Source organism: Chelon labrosus, assembly GCF_963514085.1.
Source record: "Chelon labrosus genome assembly, chromosome: 21".
Classification (NCBI taxonomy): Eukaryota; Metazoa; Chordata; class Actinopteri; order Mugiliformes; family Mugilidae; genus Chelon; species Chelon labrosus.
In genome coordinates, this window is record NC_140354.1 from 19951506 (window position 1) to 19971207 (window position 19702).

Consider the following 19702-nt stretch of genomic DNA (forward strand, 5'->3'; position numbering starts at 1 on the left):
TTTGTGTTTTTTCCTTTCTACATGTCAGTAGATCCAACAAGAGACTGGAAGCAAGGTTTCACCGCCGACATAAATCCACACAGAGACCAGAGAGGTGTCGGTGACTAAGCAGAAGTCACACTTTCTCGTACTTAAGCATCCAGATAAGAGAACAAAATCTTTGAGTGCAGCTTGAACCCAAAGACTTTTGGCAAATTCACAAGAAAACTTCAACTGAAGACAGAAAATAAAACAAAAACAAACAGAAGTCTCTGTGGTGCTTGTTCCTCTAGGTAAAGCCTGGGCTCAATAATCCTTGGGACATGCCGATCTACCTGTCTTCCACGCGTTAATGAACAACCGTGAAGTGACAGTCAGTGCACGGCTCAGAGGGAGGGAAACAAAAAAAAACCTCCCACACTCCATCTGGACTGGACTGACACTTCACATGGAAACACACCAGTATCATAACTCATCCCGTTCGTAAACATCATATTCAGGCCTGCCTCCGAATTACGTCAAAGTTTATACCTATCCATTTTGAAGTGATTATGATTTAAGTGCACAAATCATGACTCTGATGTAGTTTGGTACAAAAAAAAGAAAACAACTGCAAAAACACAGCGGTGCGCTCTGGAGACTTTTTTCTTTTAAAGCAGGGGCGGGGGAAAGCTTGGTGAGAGGGGCAAAGGTCAGAGGAGGCCATAAAAGTGAAGGCTTGCGCAGAGGTGATAAATATCACCGGCTATAAAAGGCAGGGTGGATTAAGACTATAAAAGTCTTGGCCAAACTGCTCGTAAACCAGTGTCAGCTCATTGTGAGGAAACCTGCAACAACAGAATCAGTGCTTGTGGGATGGAGAGAGAGCTGCAAAAAGCTCAGAGTGTTTCTTCAAAATGTGAAAATACCTTCCGATTAAAGCCCCAATTATAAAGAGTCCCAATTTAAAGTGTTTGCACCCCTCAAAATGACTCAAAACATCAGAGGATTTTCACACAAGTCCCAAAAGTAGACAAGGAGAACCCAATCAAACAAGTGAAACAGAAAAATTATGATTATTTATTAGTTTATTGAGGAAAGTGAGTCAATATTACATCAGTGAGGTGAAAAAGTAGAGTCCATCTGTTCAGAAGTGTTCCCAATCAATCAACAGTTCCTGGTTTCACAATAGATGTTTCTGGAAGTGTATGACGGCAAAGGACAAAGGAGCTTTCCGAGGAATTCAGAAAAAGAGCTATTGTTGCTCATCAGGCTGGAAAAGATTCCAAAACCATCTCTAAAAGAGTTTGATATCCACAAATAATCAACAGTCAGACAGATTGAGAACAAATGGAGGAGATTTAAGACAACTGTTCCCCTCCACAGGAGTGGTCCACCAACAAAGATCACTCCATAATAGTCTGAGAGGTCCCAAAGGAACCCAGGGGAACTTCTAAGCAGCTAAAAGCCTCTCTCACTTTGGCTAATGTTAATGTTGATGAATCTACTGAACAACCGTGGTGTGATGGACAAAGCTCTCCAAAAAGAACATTTTTGCCCCGTCTGCAGTTTTGTCAACATCACGTGGACAAGCCATAAGACGACTGGGACAATGTTTAGTGGACAGATGAGACCAAAGTAGAATAGTTTGGTTTAAATGAGAAACGTCATGGTTGGAGATGAAACAACAGAACCTCATCCTGTCCATGAAACATCGGGGTGCTAATAACGTCCTGGTTTGGGCCTGTTTAGCTGCAACTGATTCCAGGACGCCTTGTCATCATTGATGGACCAGTGAATTCTGAATCATACCAGTGAACTCTAAAAGAAAACGTCAGGACGTCTGACCATGACCTAAATATAAAGAGAAACTGGGTCATGCAGCGAGACAATGAGCCCAAGTCATTGTACAAGATAACATGTAGTGTCATCTGCATATAATGTTATTTTAGCATTGATTAATACAAACCTTAATGAGTTTTTCACAGTGTCTGTTTAAACATGTGTCTCTTACTTATATTTTCCCAAATTTATCTTGAACCAGACTCATAGTTTAAACCAACTCTCCCTAAATTATCATTCACAGCCGTGCATTTCTACCTCACCAGACAACAACCTGAGCTCAGGCTCAACACGTCCACCTGCACATCACACAGCTTTCACCTTTCAGGGTCGTAAACATCTTAAACAAACACCCACGAATGACGTTGTAATAGCACGGTCGGCTTGTGGCGCACGGCCATTTAGTCCCATTACAGCTGCGTGTGAAGAGGCTCTCCGGGCTTTCTGTACCGGGCCTTTTATCAGGTAGAGGAAATGGTAAGGTGTTAGTAGGAACAAGACTCTTTGTTTTATTGTCACATGCTGACATTTTAACAGCAGTGGTTGTTATTGTTTCTTGGGAGTGAGAAAATGGCTCCAAAGGCACTTTCTTCTCAGCTCGGAAGAAGATAAGACAGTTGTTTTAATGAGACACAGGTGGTTTAGATTGCAGGCAACACACATACAAAAGTTTCCACAAATAAATTTGACATATTTATAGCAAACGTTTCAATCAGGCAATGAATGTGAGTTTCCTCTTTTAGCTTGTTCCCCATGCAATAATCTTATATGACTTTTACATATTAGATTCAAAAGTCTCTTTTTGGAGCAAGTTCCTAAATTATCAAAGTCAGAGTGTCCTGAGAAACATATAATACAAGTTTTTTTATATATATATATGATTCGTTGACATTACCAGCAAGACAATTCAGCCTTGTCCTTTAAACAAAACCACAAGGCCTTGTCAGCTGGGGTTGGAGAGAACATGGGGATTAGGATCAGATAAAAAGGCATGTTAAAAATTTCAGAAGCTAATGATTAGTCTGTTTATGACGCGTAAATAATTGCCCTCTGCCACTATCTTCTTTGTATTATTCAACCATGCCAGTCGGCTTACCAATAAATCAGTTGCATAAATAACCGATCAACACTGGTGACATGAGATGTTTCGACGTTTGCCCCCGCGATGGAAACTCAGATATGAACGGAGATTTATGGGACTGATCAAAACACGAGCTAACCTGGTGAGATAAACGACACGCATGTCACTAACTAGAAAGAATTGGGTCACACAGACTCACATTATCGCTTACTTTGAAATTCAGGCCCACGCAGGAGTGATTTATGATCACTGTTCAAAGATAAAATGTATAAGCGATTCACGGTGCCAGTGTCTAGCCTGCCACTTGTTACAAAACTGGCTTATTCATCATATGTTCATCGTATTATATAATCTAGGTTAATTTAGCTATGTTTAGCTTAGCTTGGTTTGCTAAGTATGAGCTATTTAGAGGATCATTAGTAGCTTAATTTAGCTAAGCTTAGATCAGCTTGGTTTTGTTTATTTGTTAGTTTGTTTATGACCACTGACAGGTGAATAACACAGATTATGTCTTCAGATACCACAGCACACCCTCAGGGTCCAGTGGAGTCCATGACTGGATGGGGTCAGGGCGGTTTTGGTAGCAAAAGAGGGACCAACGCATATGTTAGAAAGGTGGTTATAATGTTATGCCTGATCAGTGTATAGTAGTTTAGTTTCATTCAGATGATTACGTAGTAGTTTAGCTTATCTTAGCTTAGTGTAGCTTAGCTGAACTTAGCTTAGTTTTTTGTTTTGTTTTGTTTTGTTTTCAGATGCTATACAGTAGTTTAGTTCAGTTCAGTTTAGCTTAGCTTAGCTTAGCTTAGCTTAGTTCAGTTCAGTTCAGTTCAGTTTAGTTTAGTTTAGTTCAGCTTAGCTTAGCTTAGTTTAGCTTAGCTTGGCTTAGCTTAGCTTAACTTAGTTTAGCGTAGTTCAGTTGAGTTCCGCTTAGTTTAGTTCAGTGTAGTTTTATTCAGTTTGGTTTTATTTAGTTTAGTTCAGTTCAATTCAGTTTAGTTTAGTTCAGTTTAATTGTAATAAATACTTATTACTATTTTCAAACACAATGTTTTTAACCCTAACACTTGTGTTTAGGTGAAACAGCGACTGAGCGAAGGCGCTTTTATGTATTTCTATAAAACATGTTCACAACCATTAACAACAGTTTAGTATAATAAACTCCTCTCTAGGGTTGTACCAGTTCTCTCTCTCTCCTTCTCTGCCCTCTTGTGGCTGTGTTGCCTCATTGCATTGAGAATTAATCAATGAACTGACACTTTGAGATACAGGTGAGGCAAATCTATCTTTCTTTCTTTTTTCAGAAGAAAGATGGCGACATGGCACTTATATAATGTAGGAGACACAATTAGATTATTGACAGTTTATTGTCCTTTTGACTCCCAGGTATTTAATGGGTTCTTTCCTTTCTGCAAGAAAAGTAAATTTGTCTGAATATAGCGTCCGGTTATTTCTAAAGTTACGACATCAGAAATAAAAAAGATTAAACGTGACAAAAGTTTTAATCTTTTTGAGAGCCAGGAACTTATCCAAGCAGAGAACCCAAATTTTAACTGGAAGAAACCTTGAGGAGCTGGTATGGGGGAATATATCAGCTTTAGGCCGGCTGGACGGAAAGAGATCAATTCATACCTGCATAATAACATAAGTGTGGATTTGCTGACACCTGCTGACCAATCCCTGCGTCGATATAAAATCTGAATTTTATTGCATTCCTACAGGCAACGAAACGTAGGTTACACATTTGGGAATCAAAAAGGTATCCTAACTTATATTTACTAATTATATTTACTTTTTTTTTTTTTAGTTTAGTTTTTTTAATATGTTTTATTTTATTTTTATTTTATTTTATTTTACATTTTCATTTATTTTATTCATTTATTATTTAATTTATTTATTTTATTTTGACATATTTTATATTGTTTTGACATATTTTATATTATTTTTTTTTATTTTCACAACAGCCCTGTCAAAACAACCAACATAATTACTAGAATTATTAATATTCTAATTATTTTGCACTTTTCTGACTTAATGCTGTATACAAATATGCACCACTACACTTCCTGTGGAGCCAATTATTATTTTTTATATAATATTGAGGTCTGAGCGTGTTTACTTGTCACTGGTTATGACAACTAATAAATCATATCTAATAAACACAGTCGATATCCTGTTTACTGCTCTGTCTTCATCACATCAACTCCCTTGTAGGTAAAAGGTCAGAAGATTCAGACTCCGCCCACCGACTACGTCACGACCCGTCCCCCTTGCTGTGATTGGCTGCCGGTTGAGTACCAGCGTTGCAAAATCCTCCAGTGCACGTAGAGCACGCCGTGTCTTCACTGAGCTGCAAGAAAACAGCAGCAGGGGAATTTACTTGACTATTATACTGTTATTATTATTTATAATATTATTATTTACAACACTCCCGCATACTGGGGGGGCATTTTTTTTAGTTTTCTTCCTCTCATGTGATTTTTTTCAATCAATAAAAATAAAAAAACACCTGAAGGAGGGGAAGAAGAAATGGAGAAACGAAACGGCTTCTCGTCGGAACGAAACATCCTGTGCTTGTTTGACGTGGACGGCACGCTGACACCACCGAGAGAGGTGAGCCCGATCACACCCGATCACTGTTATCGATTACCAATTATCACAAGATTGGATTAAACAGCCCCCCCCCCCCATCATCCTCTGCGCGCAGCACTGGACTGGTTTTCAATGCGTGGATAGAATATGCAGAGAGCGCACGGGGGAGAGTGTGAATGTCCACCTCATGTCCACTCTTAGTGTTGGTTACAGCTGCTGAGGAAATGTAACAGCTGATTCTATGTGAAAATGGACCCAAGTGCTATTGCGTTACGCATGCGTAATGTCCCGTTATCTTATAATGATGTCTGTGTGTGTCTTTGGGTTTGAATGCTTGGGTTCATGGAGGGTAGCGCCCACATGTTACATAACGTATGCAGACATTTGTCTTTTTGTTCTGAAAAACTGGACATCTGCTCCAAAGCTACAGAACCACACATGCATGTTTGTGTGTGCGTGGTGTAAGGATGGTGTAATTACACAGATGTTGTGTTAAAAAACAAAGCTGAAACAAAGAGAAACTGGATCTGTAGAGACGTTTCATCCAAGTCTTCAGTTCTAAAAGGGGAGCTGGGGTTTTAGTAGGAACATTTGTGGGTGCCGCCCATCAGAAACTCAGACAACTACCTGTAGTCTGAGTTTTGATCACCGTAAGGACCCATCATCGGGCAGAGCCTCCCGTCTCAAGGTGTGAAGGAGGGCGAAACCTCTTGGAGAGTCTTGATGGACTCAATCCAGGTCCACCTCCCCCATTCAGAGAGGGGGGTTTCCCAGTTTGACGTAGATGTCTTCCTTTACCCCTCTTTCAAACCATCTCCGGCTGGACGCTATTGTCTTCAGGAGGAGCGTCCCTGGTCCTTCAGGTGTAGGTGGACAGCTGAATCCTGGCTTGAAGAGCTGGCTCTCCTACGTTGAGTTTGTGATTTTTTTGGAGGTGGTGGGGGGGATTGAGCTAGACTTAAAAAAAAAAATTAAAAAAAACACAGAGAAATTGGCCATCATCTGAAGTCCAAGATTTATGTGAAGCTGTTGTGTGTCATGCAAAAGACCCTCTGATACCAGCCTCCAACCGGGTTAAACACCTTCTGGTTTGGTTGTACGGTTCATAGCACAATTCTTAAAACAAAACGGAAACAAAGACAGCTGAACTTGTTGGGTTTCTTGAAGATCACTTGGATGAAAGAAACCCAACAAGTCACGTTGCCCTTGTTTCAGCTTTGTTTTTAAAACAGATGTTCCCCAACCAGTCTTTTACAACTGGAAACTCGGATGAAACGTCTTCAAGAAACTCTACATGTCCAGTTTGGTGGCTCTTGTTTCTTAACCTTAACAGACATTACATTTTTCTGTAATATGCAGAAAATCGACCCGCGGCTGGACGAGTTCTTCCAGAATCTGCGGCGGAAAGTGAAGATCGGCATCGTGGGAGGGTCGGACTACTCCAAGATCGCAGAGCAGCTCGGGGACGGGGACGACGGTGAGAACGATTCTGTGATTTGTCTCAGTCTTCAGAGAAATCCTTTAAGATTCTTTAAGAGAGCAGCTGAGTTCACTTTAGTTTAAACATTCTCAAACCTGCTGCCTCTGCAACACCAATGACCGGCCGATAACACGTCAATGTGTAAATATCACACTACAACTGGAATGCGCACGTGCCAAGAGAGCAGTGTGTGGCTTCATCCCCACGCCAAGTGGGGTAAAGGTGAATCAGTTCCTTCACTTTACAGCATAATGCAACGACCTGAAGACACGCTGTAAAAGGAATAACAAGCATCCTGTGCTGCTTTTATAAACAAGTTAATAAGGGAATTATAATATCATCAGCTTCCTTGTGTTCTTACCATTAAGCTGTTGTTAAATTTAAAGTGAACAAACAGCTTTCGAATGAAGTCAGAGGGATTAAACGTATCTCTAAACTCTTACATCGACTGTAATCTGCTACCAGGAAAAGACACCGGATCATTTTGCTCTTCTGTTCCTGTACACCGTGTTTTAGCAGCTGCTGTAAATTTAGAATCAGAAGAAGTTGCATGAAGAGGTCAAAACTCCAACAACAAACTTTGCTAGACAGACACAAATCTGCTCATAAGCAAATCTGCTCTGAGCTAACGAAGAATAAACTTCCATATAGCACATGCAGCCTCATTTAGTTTGTTTTCTCTCTTGCAGTGATTCACAAGTTTGACTACGTGTTTGCTGAGAACGGGACGGTGCAGTACAAAGACGGGAAGCTTCTCTCCAAACATGTGAGTGGACGTTCAGTGAAACATTTGTCATTATCACGGTTGTTTTAGTCACCGTGCAGCCACTTCTGACCAGACTAAGATTTAGTCACGTATGTAGTGCAACGCCTAGACGATGTTTAACTCTACGTTTACACCCAGGCTACTCTTTGGACTGGGTGTTCATAGAGCTGGGCTCATTACCATAGGTGCCTTCAGACTGTCAGGTAACCACTGACAGGAGAAGTGAATAACATTTAAACCATCTTGTGACAATACAGTGCTCTGCTGGGAAACTTTTGGACCTAGACCAGATCATACATCCCCCCAACCCATAGCAATGACACTCCTTGATGGCAGTAACCATCTCCAGCAGGATGCAACCACAAAGACGGTTTAGGAACAACTAAAAAAAACACAAAGAACAGCACAAGGTGTTGACCTGGCCTCCAAATTCACTAGATCCCAAACTGATCAAGTATCTGTGGGATGATCCACAGAGGCCCCTCCCCCCACTAACAACATTGTGTTGCCAGACACCACAGGACACCTTCAGAAGGCCCATGTCCATTCTCGGATGAGGTGGTTGTAATGTTCCCGGACAGTTCTGCTATGTGATCCTATCATTTCCCTCGCTGATACACACGACAAAAGGTTTTTGACATAATCTTAAACATCGGGGCAGTCTTATTTACCAACGAAATTCATTTTCACATCGACAGGCAATTCAGAACCAGATCGGAGAGGAGCTGCTGCAGGACCTCATCAACTTCTGCCTCAGCTACATGGGGCTGATCAAGCTGCCAAAAAAGAGGTGAGGCCAAAAACCACACAACGACTACTGGTGGAAACACATCCCAGGAAATACAGGAATGTCTGGTCTCTCCGTTCATGGGAACAAAGCTAAAACTGCTTAAAGCCTTTTCAATATGTTGTTGTTAACATGGATCGCTTTCCGCCCTAGGGGGACGTTCATTGAGTTCAGGAGCGGAATGATAAACATTTCCCCCATCGGTCGGAGCTGCACACCGGAGGAGAGAATCGAGTTTTCAGAAATTGACAAGGTGAACGTCTTTCCCGTTAGGACTTAATCTGTAACCAACCATCGTTTTGAGTTTTATTTTGTTGTTCTCTGAATTTAAGAAGCAGCATTTGACGAACCACCAAACCTTCAGCTACTGTGACATCTTGTTTTTTGATCTAAAAGCAGATTAACAAGTTTGTGGTCACTCTTTGTGGCTCAGATCATGAGTCACAGTGACTCCTTGTAACGTTCAAGCTTGTTTTCATGTAGCAATCCTGTGCACAGTCACAATTAATCACCTCTGTCTCAGGCCCCATTCAGACCTGACAGTAACATCCATCCTAAATGATCTGATCACAAATGACCAACCTTAAAGTCCGGGTGTAAACACAACCAGGATTGGCTGAGTGATCTGATCGTAGTCCACATGTGGTCTGGGACATACCTGACCTCATTCCTTTGATAGTGTGAACAAACTGATGTCAGTATTTATTTACATAAAGAGAAACTGAGATCAGATCTCAAGTTTTTGGCTAGGGGACGAATGTGGAGACACATTTTAATGCCAGGTGTGAACACAGGAACTTAAAGCCGGGTGGCTGTGATCGGATCGGATGTTCCAGGATGGATGTTAATGCAGAGATAGACAGGGGCCCATGTCTCACGTGTTGTGCTCAGTAAAGCAGAGAAAGGCCAAACAATATCGAGCTTTCAGGACAGTTTAACAGACTTTCCATTGACGGCTCACAGAGCCAGGCCATCTGGAAGAGAGAGGAGTTTAACCCTTTAGCTTCCTGCTGACATCTGTACACCTGAATCCTCTTCTGCGATCATAAAGAAAAGTGCTTGTATAATGGAGGATGGACGTTGGAATAGAGAAGTGTCAGTGTCGTAAATGAGAATGCTACCTTGTTAGTGCAGCGTTGGTGTGAACGAGCTAATTTGTTTGTCACTTGTTTGCTCTGCAGAGAGAGAAGATCAGGGAGAAGTTTGTGGCCGCCCTGAAAGAGGAGTTTGCAGGAAAAGGACTGCGTTTCACTAAAGGTGATCATTAAAAATTTGAATAGAGCCCATAACCGCACCACAGCCGAGCCAACGCTAACCAGCACGTATGTTCTGCGCCTTTATGAGAGGAAATAACTCTTCATACTAGCAGGTGGCAGTAGTCTGCAGTCAACATTAAAAAGGGGAAACAGAAAACCGTGAATAAGATAAACGACAAGACAGCTCCTTAAAGGTGATACAATATGGTATGGAGCGCCCCCTGGTGGCTGGGGGCAGAATAGGCCATAAACGCCGCTCTCTAGCCAAACTAAAACGTCAAACAAACATCGAACAAATGCCTACAGTTGGTTTTGGTCATTTTGGATAGTTTGCATCATGTTCTTGCACGTTGACGTGTTTTCTTATACGCCTTGTGCCGCTCAAAAGTATTTGCTTCCCTCAGAATTTCCTGCATTTCTGCAAAAAAACATATCCTGCACTGTATGTAGGCTATAAAAAGGAGACTGAATTAAAAACTCTAAACTATGAGCTGAAGAATTGTTGCGGTGCACTTTAGCAGCAAAGAGCAGCTAGGCTATGTCAAAAGTTCACAAGGAAGGGACATCAACACGTCAAAATCACAAGATGACACCACCCGTATCCTCTGATTTTTGCTTTCACTTCACCCAGTGGGTTCAAATAAGGACATGTCACCCATCCTTACAGCTGTTTTTTTCCATTTGCAGTCTGAATCTGAACAGCCAATCAGAGTCATCTCACAGACGGGCTTTGTTTCTGATGCTCGGCTTAAAAATCAGCTTAAAAACTAGAGTCACTGAGATTTTCATGGCTTTTATGTCTCAGCCTTAATCTTCAAGCTAACTGAAACAGAGAATGACTGCACACCATGTACATTTTAATTGTCTATTTAACTGTAGCTTTAAATACGACATGCACTCAACACAGACTCTTTGATCCAACGTCAAGAGTAAAAGTGGTCCGACCAGTGCAGAGCGTTTGTTTACATGTTCCTAGAGGTGAAGCTTAATGACAAACTGGTTTAACGACATGTCTCAGAGTCTGTTGTATCCGTCCGACCCCTCGGCCTCACGCCTCGGCACGTGTGCAGGACATCGGACGCTTGAGTTAAACATTATACAGTCGCTGCTGCAGGAAAACAGCACGGGACGTTTGATTACGTGTGCACTAAGAGGCGTTAGCCGCTCCGGACAAACAACAAGGGAGGCGGAAGATGGGCAGATGTGTTAACCTTGGAAAAAAGAGTGGTCCCTTTTATTTTACACAATTTAAAAACGAGAAAAAGGCAAAGATGAATATAATCTGCCATGTAGGAAGAGGCAGAGGCTTATTTTTAATAAAGTGCACATCTTGGCAGTCTATACAAAAATATAAACCAATGCTCTCTACCCTACCTTTCATTGTACAAGGAAACATGTATCAAGTCACCAGTGCAGCAAGTATACTGTGCACGATAAGGAAACCAGGTTGATGGGTTCACAGCTGATTTATTTGTTTGCCTTCCTGCTGCATGGCCGCCCTTGTTAGCGGGCGTCTGCAGTAGGTGTTATATAACCCGGGACTCTATCTGACCTGATGTAAGGGACACACCGTGTTGACGTACCTGGATGATCTCAGGTAAAGGCACAGAGCTCAGATTCCTGTCTTTATTTTCTCTGTTTCTCATGAGTCGAGCAATGCTTGAGAAAAAAAAAGGTCATACGATGAGGTCAGATCAGATAATCCTTTAATTCATCCCACGTGCTCCTTTTGTCATTGCTCAGCGGCCGGTGAAGCCGGCTGGGGGATGGGCTGGTTACAGATGTGACCGAAGCTGTTTACCTTCAAGGGTTGGTGTTGTTTGTGGTGGAGGCATGTGGAGGGTGTGTGAGGGAATCTGCCCTCCGATTGGCCGGACGCTGCTCAGCTGTCGCCTTGGATTTCTGGGCTTTAAAGCCCCCCAACCGGGAGGCAGGACAGAAGAAAAGAATGTGAGGTGGTAACTGGGGGAAGGGCTGGAGATTTTACAGTTCATAGGTTGCTGCGGTCATTTTGAGCTTCTTCTGTCACTTTAAGAGGGGGAAAGCTTCAGCGGGAGCCAGAGCTGGACTGCAAAAAATAAAAAATTTCATTCCACATACCACAATTATAAGTAATGCAGCTTGAAATGGGTGTGTTTTAATTACCCATCCTTATTTTCCTGGTACAGCATTTTTCTCGGAACAACAAGAACAAACGCTGCTTTGTTTTTCTGAATGCAATGCCCCACTTTCCTTTTTGAAACGCAAAGTCATTCTTTGAGGTTAAGAAAAACACAGCCTACGTGTCCTGCCCTCTATAATCACAGCAGCGATGATGACAATGATGATAACAGTGTTTGTTTTCGTCTCGTCTCAGGTGGCCTCATCAGCTTCGACATTTTCCCAGAGGGCTGGGACAAGAGGCTGTGTTTAGAGCTGCTGGAGAGCGAGGGCCTGGACGCCATCTACTTCTTTGGCAACGAGACCTCCGATGTAAGTTGATGTTTGTTGATTGCTGGCGATGAACAACTACTCTGGTTTCCGCTTAAAAAAGTGGCATTAAAACAAAACAGACCACCACATTCAATCACACCTGTCAGCGACTATCAGGAAACTCGTCAGGAAAATGTAATCAGAGGGTATCTGCTGTCATCTAGTGGTTACTGGTGGTATTGCTACTTGGGTTGAACAGCAAAAAGCAATCTGATCGGACGTCAACCATGTCAAACTATTCACTCTAGCTGTGATTTAGTTTATTCTTTAAAATAAGAGACACAAAAAGGCAAACCACATCACGATTTAACGTTATTCTTTTACGACTCTCTCTTTAGGGAGGAAACGACTATGAAATTTTCAACGACCCTCGGACCATCGGCTTCACGGTCTACTCTCCAGAGGACACGGCCAGACTCTGTCGGGAACTTTTCTTTGACGCTTCACCTCTCAAGTCCTGACGTCCTGAACTGCCCCCCCCGGTCCCGTCATCCCAGAAGCCCCCGTGGACTCGAGTCTGTCAGCGTCTGTTCGTATGAGCCCGGGTATTTATGAACTGCTGAAAGGTTCCACTACTGATCCCTCTGCGTTAATAATATTATTCTAAATAGATGGAAAGCAGTGATTGGATTCACAGTTATTTTTATTTTTTATTTTTTTTTAAAAAGGGACAGAACTGTGTCGCAACTGAAATGAACCAAAACACAGAGAGAGATTATAAAACATTCTGCAGTGTGGAGAGTTAAACACTCCAGATTATCTAGAGTAGAGAGATATGTTTTTGCACTAATAAATTTTTACCAATAGGTAATGTTAACTCCACTGAGGAAGGTGGGAGGGAATGATATTAAAACAAGTGATTCTGCTCAGAGTCTATCTTGGAAATGAAAAGAGATTCTTCCTCCAGAGATCAGGATCCAGGAATCATTCCATGTGATGTCTGAACTGGACTGAGTGAATGTTGCGTCTCCTGGTTCTTTAAATGCATTGAAGGGATGAGTTGATTTTATTTTTTCAGATTTACATTTTGACCATACTGGCTCGGTGAATTCATCTTAACCAGCGAATTAAGCTAACGTGACCAAGTCACTCTGTAAACTTTCTTGAGTCGGTGGGACGACTTTCTACCTAACACATTTGACGCTGTTTGAATATATGTCTTGATCCTTATGGCTTGAGCTCAATGTAGCAGCATTGTTTTATTTTAAAAAAGGGTTTTCAAATGAATTTTTAAAAATGTGAAAATTGCCATCAAGTCGGTCACGGATCAGAAGAAGATTGTTGTAAATGTGACGATTTTTTTGGTCAAATTTGCTTTTGACTGTAGAACACTCCTTCAGCCTGTCGACTTACATGCACACTTAAAAATTACATATCGCCACTTGTCGATGGTTCCATTCGAAAAAAAAAAAAATCATTGTCATAAATGTTTTTTTCTTAATCATTTCGCCACCAACCTCTGTTGCTTGTTCTTTGGATCAAACTGAGCTTTAAAGTGCAGTTCAGCCTCTGACCTGCTGTTCCTCATCCAGCCACTAGATGGCGGCAGACTCTCCCTGTTCAGGCCTCACTATTTAAACCTGTCACATTGTCACTTTAAAAGTCATGTTTCATAGGATGGAGCCATCTTACCGCCTCTTTTGTTTCTTGCCACGTGTTTGTTTTAATCACTTGTTTAAATAAATCTTTAAAACTGCTCCTGTCTTGTCATTTTTTTGTCTCTTTGTTATTTTTATTTTTTATGATGTACAACAATTATACTAGTGTTTTAACATTTAACAGCTCCTTTAGTTTCAATAAATTACTCTAAAATGACAGTAAAATGTTTGCGTGTCAGAGTTTTTCTCTACGTTTCTGCATAAAAATGACTCAAAACATCATGAAAGTAGACAAATAAAACCAATCAAACACATTAAACAATATACACTGCCTGGCCAAAGAAAAAGTCACCACCAAAATGGCCAATATTTTAAGCTTCTGCACATCCCAAAGATCCTCAATGGGGTTAAGGTCTGGACTCTGTGGTGGCCAATCCATGTGTGAAAATGATGTCTCATGCTCCCTGAACCACTCTTTCACAATCTGAGCCCCATGAATTCTGTCATTGTCATCTTGGAATATGATCCATTGATGGAATAACCTGGTCATTCAGTATATTCAGGTAGTCAGCTGACCTCATTCTTTGGGCACATAATGTTGCTGAACCTAGACCTGAGCAACTGCAGCAACCCCAGATCATAGCACTGCCCCCACAGGCTTGTACAGTAGGCACTAGGCATGATGGGTGCATCACTTCATCTGCCTCTCTTCTTACCCTGATGCCCCCATCTCTCTGGAACAGGGTAAATCTGGACTCATCAGACCACATGACCTTCTTCCATTGCTCCAGAGTCCAATCTTTATGCTCCCTAGCAAATTGAAGCCTTTTTGTCCGGTTAGCCTCACTGATTAGTGGTTTTCTTAAGGCTACACAGCTGTTCAGTCCCAATCCCTTGAGTTCCTTTCTTCCTCAAAGACGATGTTTCCCCACTATCCTTCCAGTTTTTAATAATGCATTGGACAGTTCTTAACTCAGTTTTAGTAGTTTCTTCAATCTCCTTAGATGTTTTCTCTGCTTGATGCATGCCAATGATTTGACCCTTCTGAAACAGAATAACATCTTTTCCACGACCACGGGATGTGTCGTGCAGTAATTAATAAGTTTAGAACCCACAAATAATCCACAGTCAGACAGATTGAGAACAAATGGAGGAGATTTAAGCTTGACCCAAAAACTTTTGTCCTCAGACTCCTTCATCTGCAGCAGATTAATCCAGATGTGTCAGGAAAACTATTCAGTCTACGTTAATGTGCAGGTACATAAAAAAAGAAACACACCTTCCATTAAACTTGTGGCTCATAAAATGCTTTAATGTTCACTCAAGGCTCAGTAGAAGAAATCATGGGGATCACCACCACAGTGGCTCGTCCGCAGGAAGTCAAAGAAAAAGTGCAGTTTGACAAATTTAAACAAAACAAGTTTGACAAGATGGAGCACATAATAAAAAAAACGTTTAACACCCACAAACAACAATGAGCTCTGTTGGCACAGACTATGTAGTCGCGTAGCTCCGCGTCAACCTGACTACACAAACACATAGATATATGTTTTCTCTGATAATAGAAAAAAAAGACGTTTTTATACATTTTTGAACAAGGAATCGACTAAAACTGGTGACGATGTCTGGAGGCAGTTTTCTTAAGTGCAAGTTTTCGACTGTGTTATCCAAAAATATGGAGCCTGAAATCTGAGGACACACACTCTCTCACACACACACACACACATATATATAGATATGATTAAATAAATAATTAAAATAAATAGCCACAAACTAGACAACACAACAGAAGATATGAGAATATACTTGCTTGCAGGTTTTTAAGTTTGGTTTGATCTGATCTACTGTTTCTGCTGTTTCACTCTGTCTTAAAATAAGACTTCCCGTATGTTTGAGGTTGTGTTGCTAAACTCTGAAACCAGGCCGAGGCCGTGAGACGCCCTGTTTGCTGCAAATATAAACCAAAAAATAAAATGTTTCACCGCTCTTCTCAACATGACATTTCCCTTTCTCTTAACTGCTTTCTCATCCAACCATAATCTGCTTAAATCAGAGTTTGTCCTCATCTTTCCAAAGTCTGAGCATCACAAAAAAATAGAAAATAAACAAAAATCTTGGTTGCAATAAGCCATCTGACCCACACTTGCACTCAACATGTGATCCTGGAAACTTTGGAGAAGTAAACAACTGAATAACAGCTGCTGAGACGGGGAAGTAAAACTGAATCCAGCCTTTTGTCGAACATCACTTTCCTTCCTGACACATGCGCTCATCCGTTTGAATCGCTCTCTGGTGACTTCATAGTCCAAAAATCTGTCTCATAAATAAAAAATAAATGCGACTTTGTCCGAACAACAGTCTGTTTCACATGCACAGCGAATTAATCGGTGCAGAGGCACACACCGACGACGAGTAGGGGATGTATAAAGACTAGTCAGTTTGTCGACTTCACTGCTTTTAGCATCATGTCGACTAGTCGCCGATCACGTGACAATAACAACATGGACGCCTCCTAGAAGACAGGTGAGGTATGTGTGGAAATACTTCACTAAAGATGAAGCCCATACTACCGTGACATGTCATTCCTGAAATACAACTAAAGTACTACTGCAATGCATCTGAGAAGGCTAACGCTAACGCTAGCACAGGAACGGTCCAAATCCTCTGGACAGCAGTCAGTTAACAACTTCACCAAGCGTCCTGTGGTAACAGAGAGAAGGAGGCTACACATCAACTATTTGATGAAGTTATTAGACCTTTAGCTTCAGTAGGAGTGTGGCGTACTATTAAATGCTACCGATGATGCTGAGTTGCTGCATGTTTTTATACAGACTATACATATCTGCAGCTCACAGTATGTAGCACATGAGCTGTCTGTTGTATTCAGGTCAAGAATATAGTTCATTACTTTCTACTGTGTTTTTATTAGCGTCGCCACCAGCAACTAGTCAACTTTCATCACATAACAGTCAACTTTAAAAAAAAATCTGAACTTGTCCAACCCCTAACGACGATGTAATTATTGATCTTCGCTGTGTAGGTGAAACATTGTTCTAGAAAAGTAAAGTCATGAGTCTCAGAGCACCACTAACAACCGCCCAGCCTCCACGCCCCTCCCGGTGCAGCCCACCCGGCCCCTAGGAGCTGATGATCTGCCCGGACCAGGTCTCGTGTTTCGTCCCCGGGTTGAGATGTACGATCTTCACCTCCACCGCCTGCACCTTCAGGTTCTTGGGCGGGACCCGGCTCACTTTGTACGTGACCTCGTCGCCCTCCACCGGGACGTACTCCCCCTCGATGCTGAAACAGAAAAACAAAAAACATATGAGTAAGAATGCAAAGCCAGTGTTGCTGGCAAAATAGTAATTTTAAAGGAGTACTTCACAGAATATGGCCCCACATCATTACTGTAGAGGCAAATGCAGAAAGAGTTGTATCATCCAGTATAATCAGCTTCACAGATTTTACTTTTGCTGAGGCAGAAGTTACATTTGATTTATTGCGTGTCCTAAATAAAAAGCAAGCTTCTGCACTCTGTGTCCATTTACTGCAGGACTCCCATGAGAAACAGGAAAGCTATTTTTTATTTTTTCTGTGAGGAAAAAATAACCACACACACATTACACAACGTTGTCTGCTGAGTTCTTACAGTCCTATCAGTCGAGTGTGCGTTTCTATTTGTAATTTTTTAGCTAATGCTGCATACTTGTGTGTTTCACTGTCGCCACTCACTCTGAGATGTGAACGAAGATGTCCTCGCCGCCGTGGGATGGTCGGATGAAGCCGTGACCTTGCGACCTGGAGAAGTTCTTACATACGCCCTTAAAAACTGGACCTGAGTGAGCGCGGACCGTCCTGCAGAAAACAGGAAGTCGTTTAAATACGTTGTAATTAACGACAAAACGACTGAACTCTCCGCTACGTCAAACAAACTGGAAATTACGGGAAAATATGCGACGACCCCCAAACTGAACAACAGACAATAGTAAACATTAAACAAAAACAAAAATATTGTATTTTTGTAGTTATTCTTAATTTAAAGCGAACTGCCATTTCCTGGAAAACGATCTAAAAAAAGTTGATGACTCATCCTGCACTGAGGGGTGTGTACACTGTAAAATCTAATACGTTGAATTTACTTAAAGAAAATATGCAAACTCATTAATTTAAAGAAACTGAGTGAAGTTGTTTAGTTTAAGTATGACTTAATTACAACTCCTTGAATATATAGTACAAGTAAAAAATGTACTAACTAAAATTAATTAACATATTGAGCTTGTTTAACTTAATTCCATGTAGTGTCTACTACTTGACACAAGCTGGACCCCTACTTAAATCAACCATTAACCACAACTTCAGATTTATTTCATACACAATCCTCTAAAAACAACACTAAATGCATTTCAACAGTCCTACAGAAACAGGAAGACATTTAAATCAGATGTAATTGACGATAAAACGACTCAACTCTCTGCTACGTCGGTGCAGCTGAAACAAATAAAACGGAAATGACGGGAAAATGTAGAGAGGTTTCATCATGTCACAACATCTGAGGCTTCATCTGGTGGTTTTATCCAGGTTCTGCCGCTAATATGAGACTTCTGGCAGCCATTTTCAAAATGGCCTCCTTTACAGACCTTCAGGGTTTTTTTTTTTTTTTGCAAGAAAAACTTCAGTAATTTAGTAAGTTAAGAATATTATTTATGTTGTAACTGATATTTACTTATTGAATCAACCCATATTACTACATGCATTGTGTTATAGTAAGATTGTGTTAAGAGGCTGTGCATAAAGCAGATATATGTTTATGATAACAGATTTAATAGATTAAAATGTCATCTAAAATATGCATTAATTTATTCCATATTAGTGGAATTACACGCACTTTTTTTTTCCTTTCAAAAAGCAAAATAAAAAGGTCAGAAAAATGATGCAACCAGACCAAAAGACTTATTTGAAATGTTCCAAAAACAAATTAAAATAATAATAATTTTAAAAAATGTGGTCAGTAAATTGAAAAATATAATTTTCTGACTATTATTTCATACGTCAGGCTCCACTGGGACATATTTGTGTTTGTTAAAGACTTACGCTGAGTAGGTGCGGGTGCGTTTGGTCGGCAGCGGGCTGGGAAGATCCCGAGGCAGCGGCGGCTCCCTCCCCTCCTCCCACACCCGGCTCCCCTCCCTCAAGAAAGGGAAAGAGAGGGTGAAGGAAGGGGCGTTGTGGGAGCGAAGCGGGGTCCCTGAGGGCGATGTGAGGCTGGGGTCCGCCATGTCAGCTGTGACGAAGACAAGGAGGAGGAGGTCTGGGGGAGGATGATGTGGATGTGAGAGGTCTCCTCAGACTCGACTTGTCACTGTCTTCTGGTCCGTCTGAGAGGAGAGGACTCGGTGAGTGACGGGAGGCTTATCCAGGTCACCGCTGTCGCCTCAAGTCTGTCAAGGTTCTCTGTGAGTGGAGAAAACACAGAGACAGAATAAAGAGGCGTCAAAGAGCTGTCATACTCAGACCTGATGGTAGAGAAAAGGCCTTGAGGCAACGACAAGTCTGAACCCACTGCCTCGTACATCACAAGATAAAGATATTCCATCACAACTGTTGCAGTGACACAACCAATCCATGCCCTTGTACTGTAGTTCGCCACTTCATTAGGTACACCAGTGAAAACCTTCTAATATAAACAGCTCTGCGATAAATCTTCTCTTCATGAAGGTATATGACATATATATATTTATAGATTGTTTATGGTATAGACAGGGCCTGTACGTTGCTGCTGGAACAGTGAAATTTCCCCACCGCAACATTATGACCACCTTCCTAATATTGTGTAGGTGTCCCACAAAGTTCAGGTGCAACATGGGTCTTCT

The 19702-nt window shown here is 41.5% G+C and overlaps 2 protein-coding genes across 2 annotated transcripts; one reads left to right on the forward strand and one right to left on the reverse strand.

Moving 5' to 3' along the window:
• Positions 1-5085: 5085 nt before the first annotated feature.
• Positions 5086-14164, forward strand: pmm1 (phosphomannomutase 1). Its single transcript, XM_084570935.1, has 8 exons — positions 5086-5494; positions 6833-6950; positions 7643-7719; positions 8418-8509; positions 8660-8759; positions 9688-9763; positions 12119-12234; positions 12573-14164. The coding sequence occupies exons 1-8, from the start codon at positions 5411-5413 to the stop codon at positions 12693-12695; spliced, it is 786 nt and encodes a 261-aa protein (XP_084427061.1). The 5' UTR covers positions 5086-5410; the 3' UTR covers positions 12696-14164.
• Positions 14165-16969: 2805 nt separating this feature from the next.
• Positions 16970-19108, reverse strand: csdc2b (cold shock domain containing C2, RNA binding b; the record flags this gene model as incomplete). Its single annotated transcript, XM_084570120.1, has 3 exons — positions 16970-17132; positions 17565-17687; positions 18924-19108. The coding sequence occupies 3 exons, from the start codon at positions 19106-19108 to the stop codon at positions 16970-16972; spliced, it is 471 nt and encodes a 156-aa protein (XP_084426246.1).
• Positions 19109-19702: the final 594 nt, after the last annotated feature.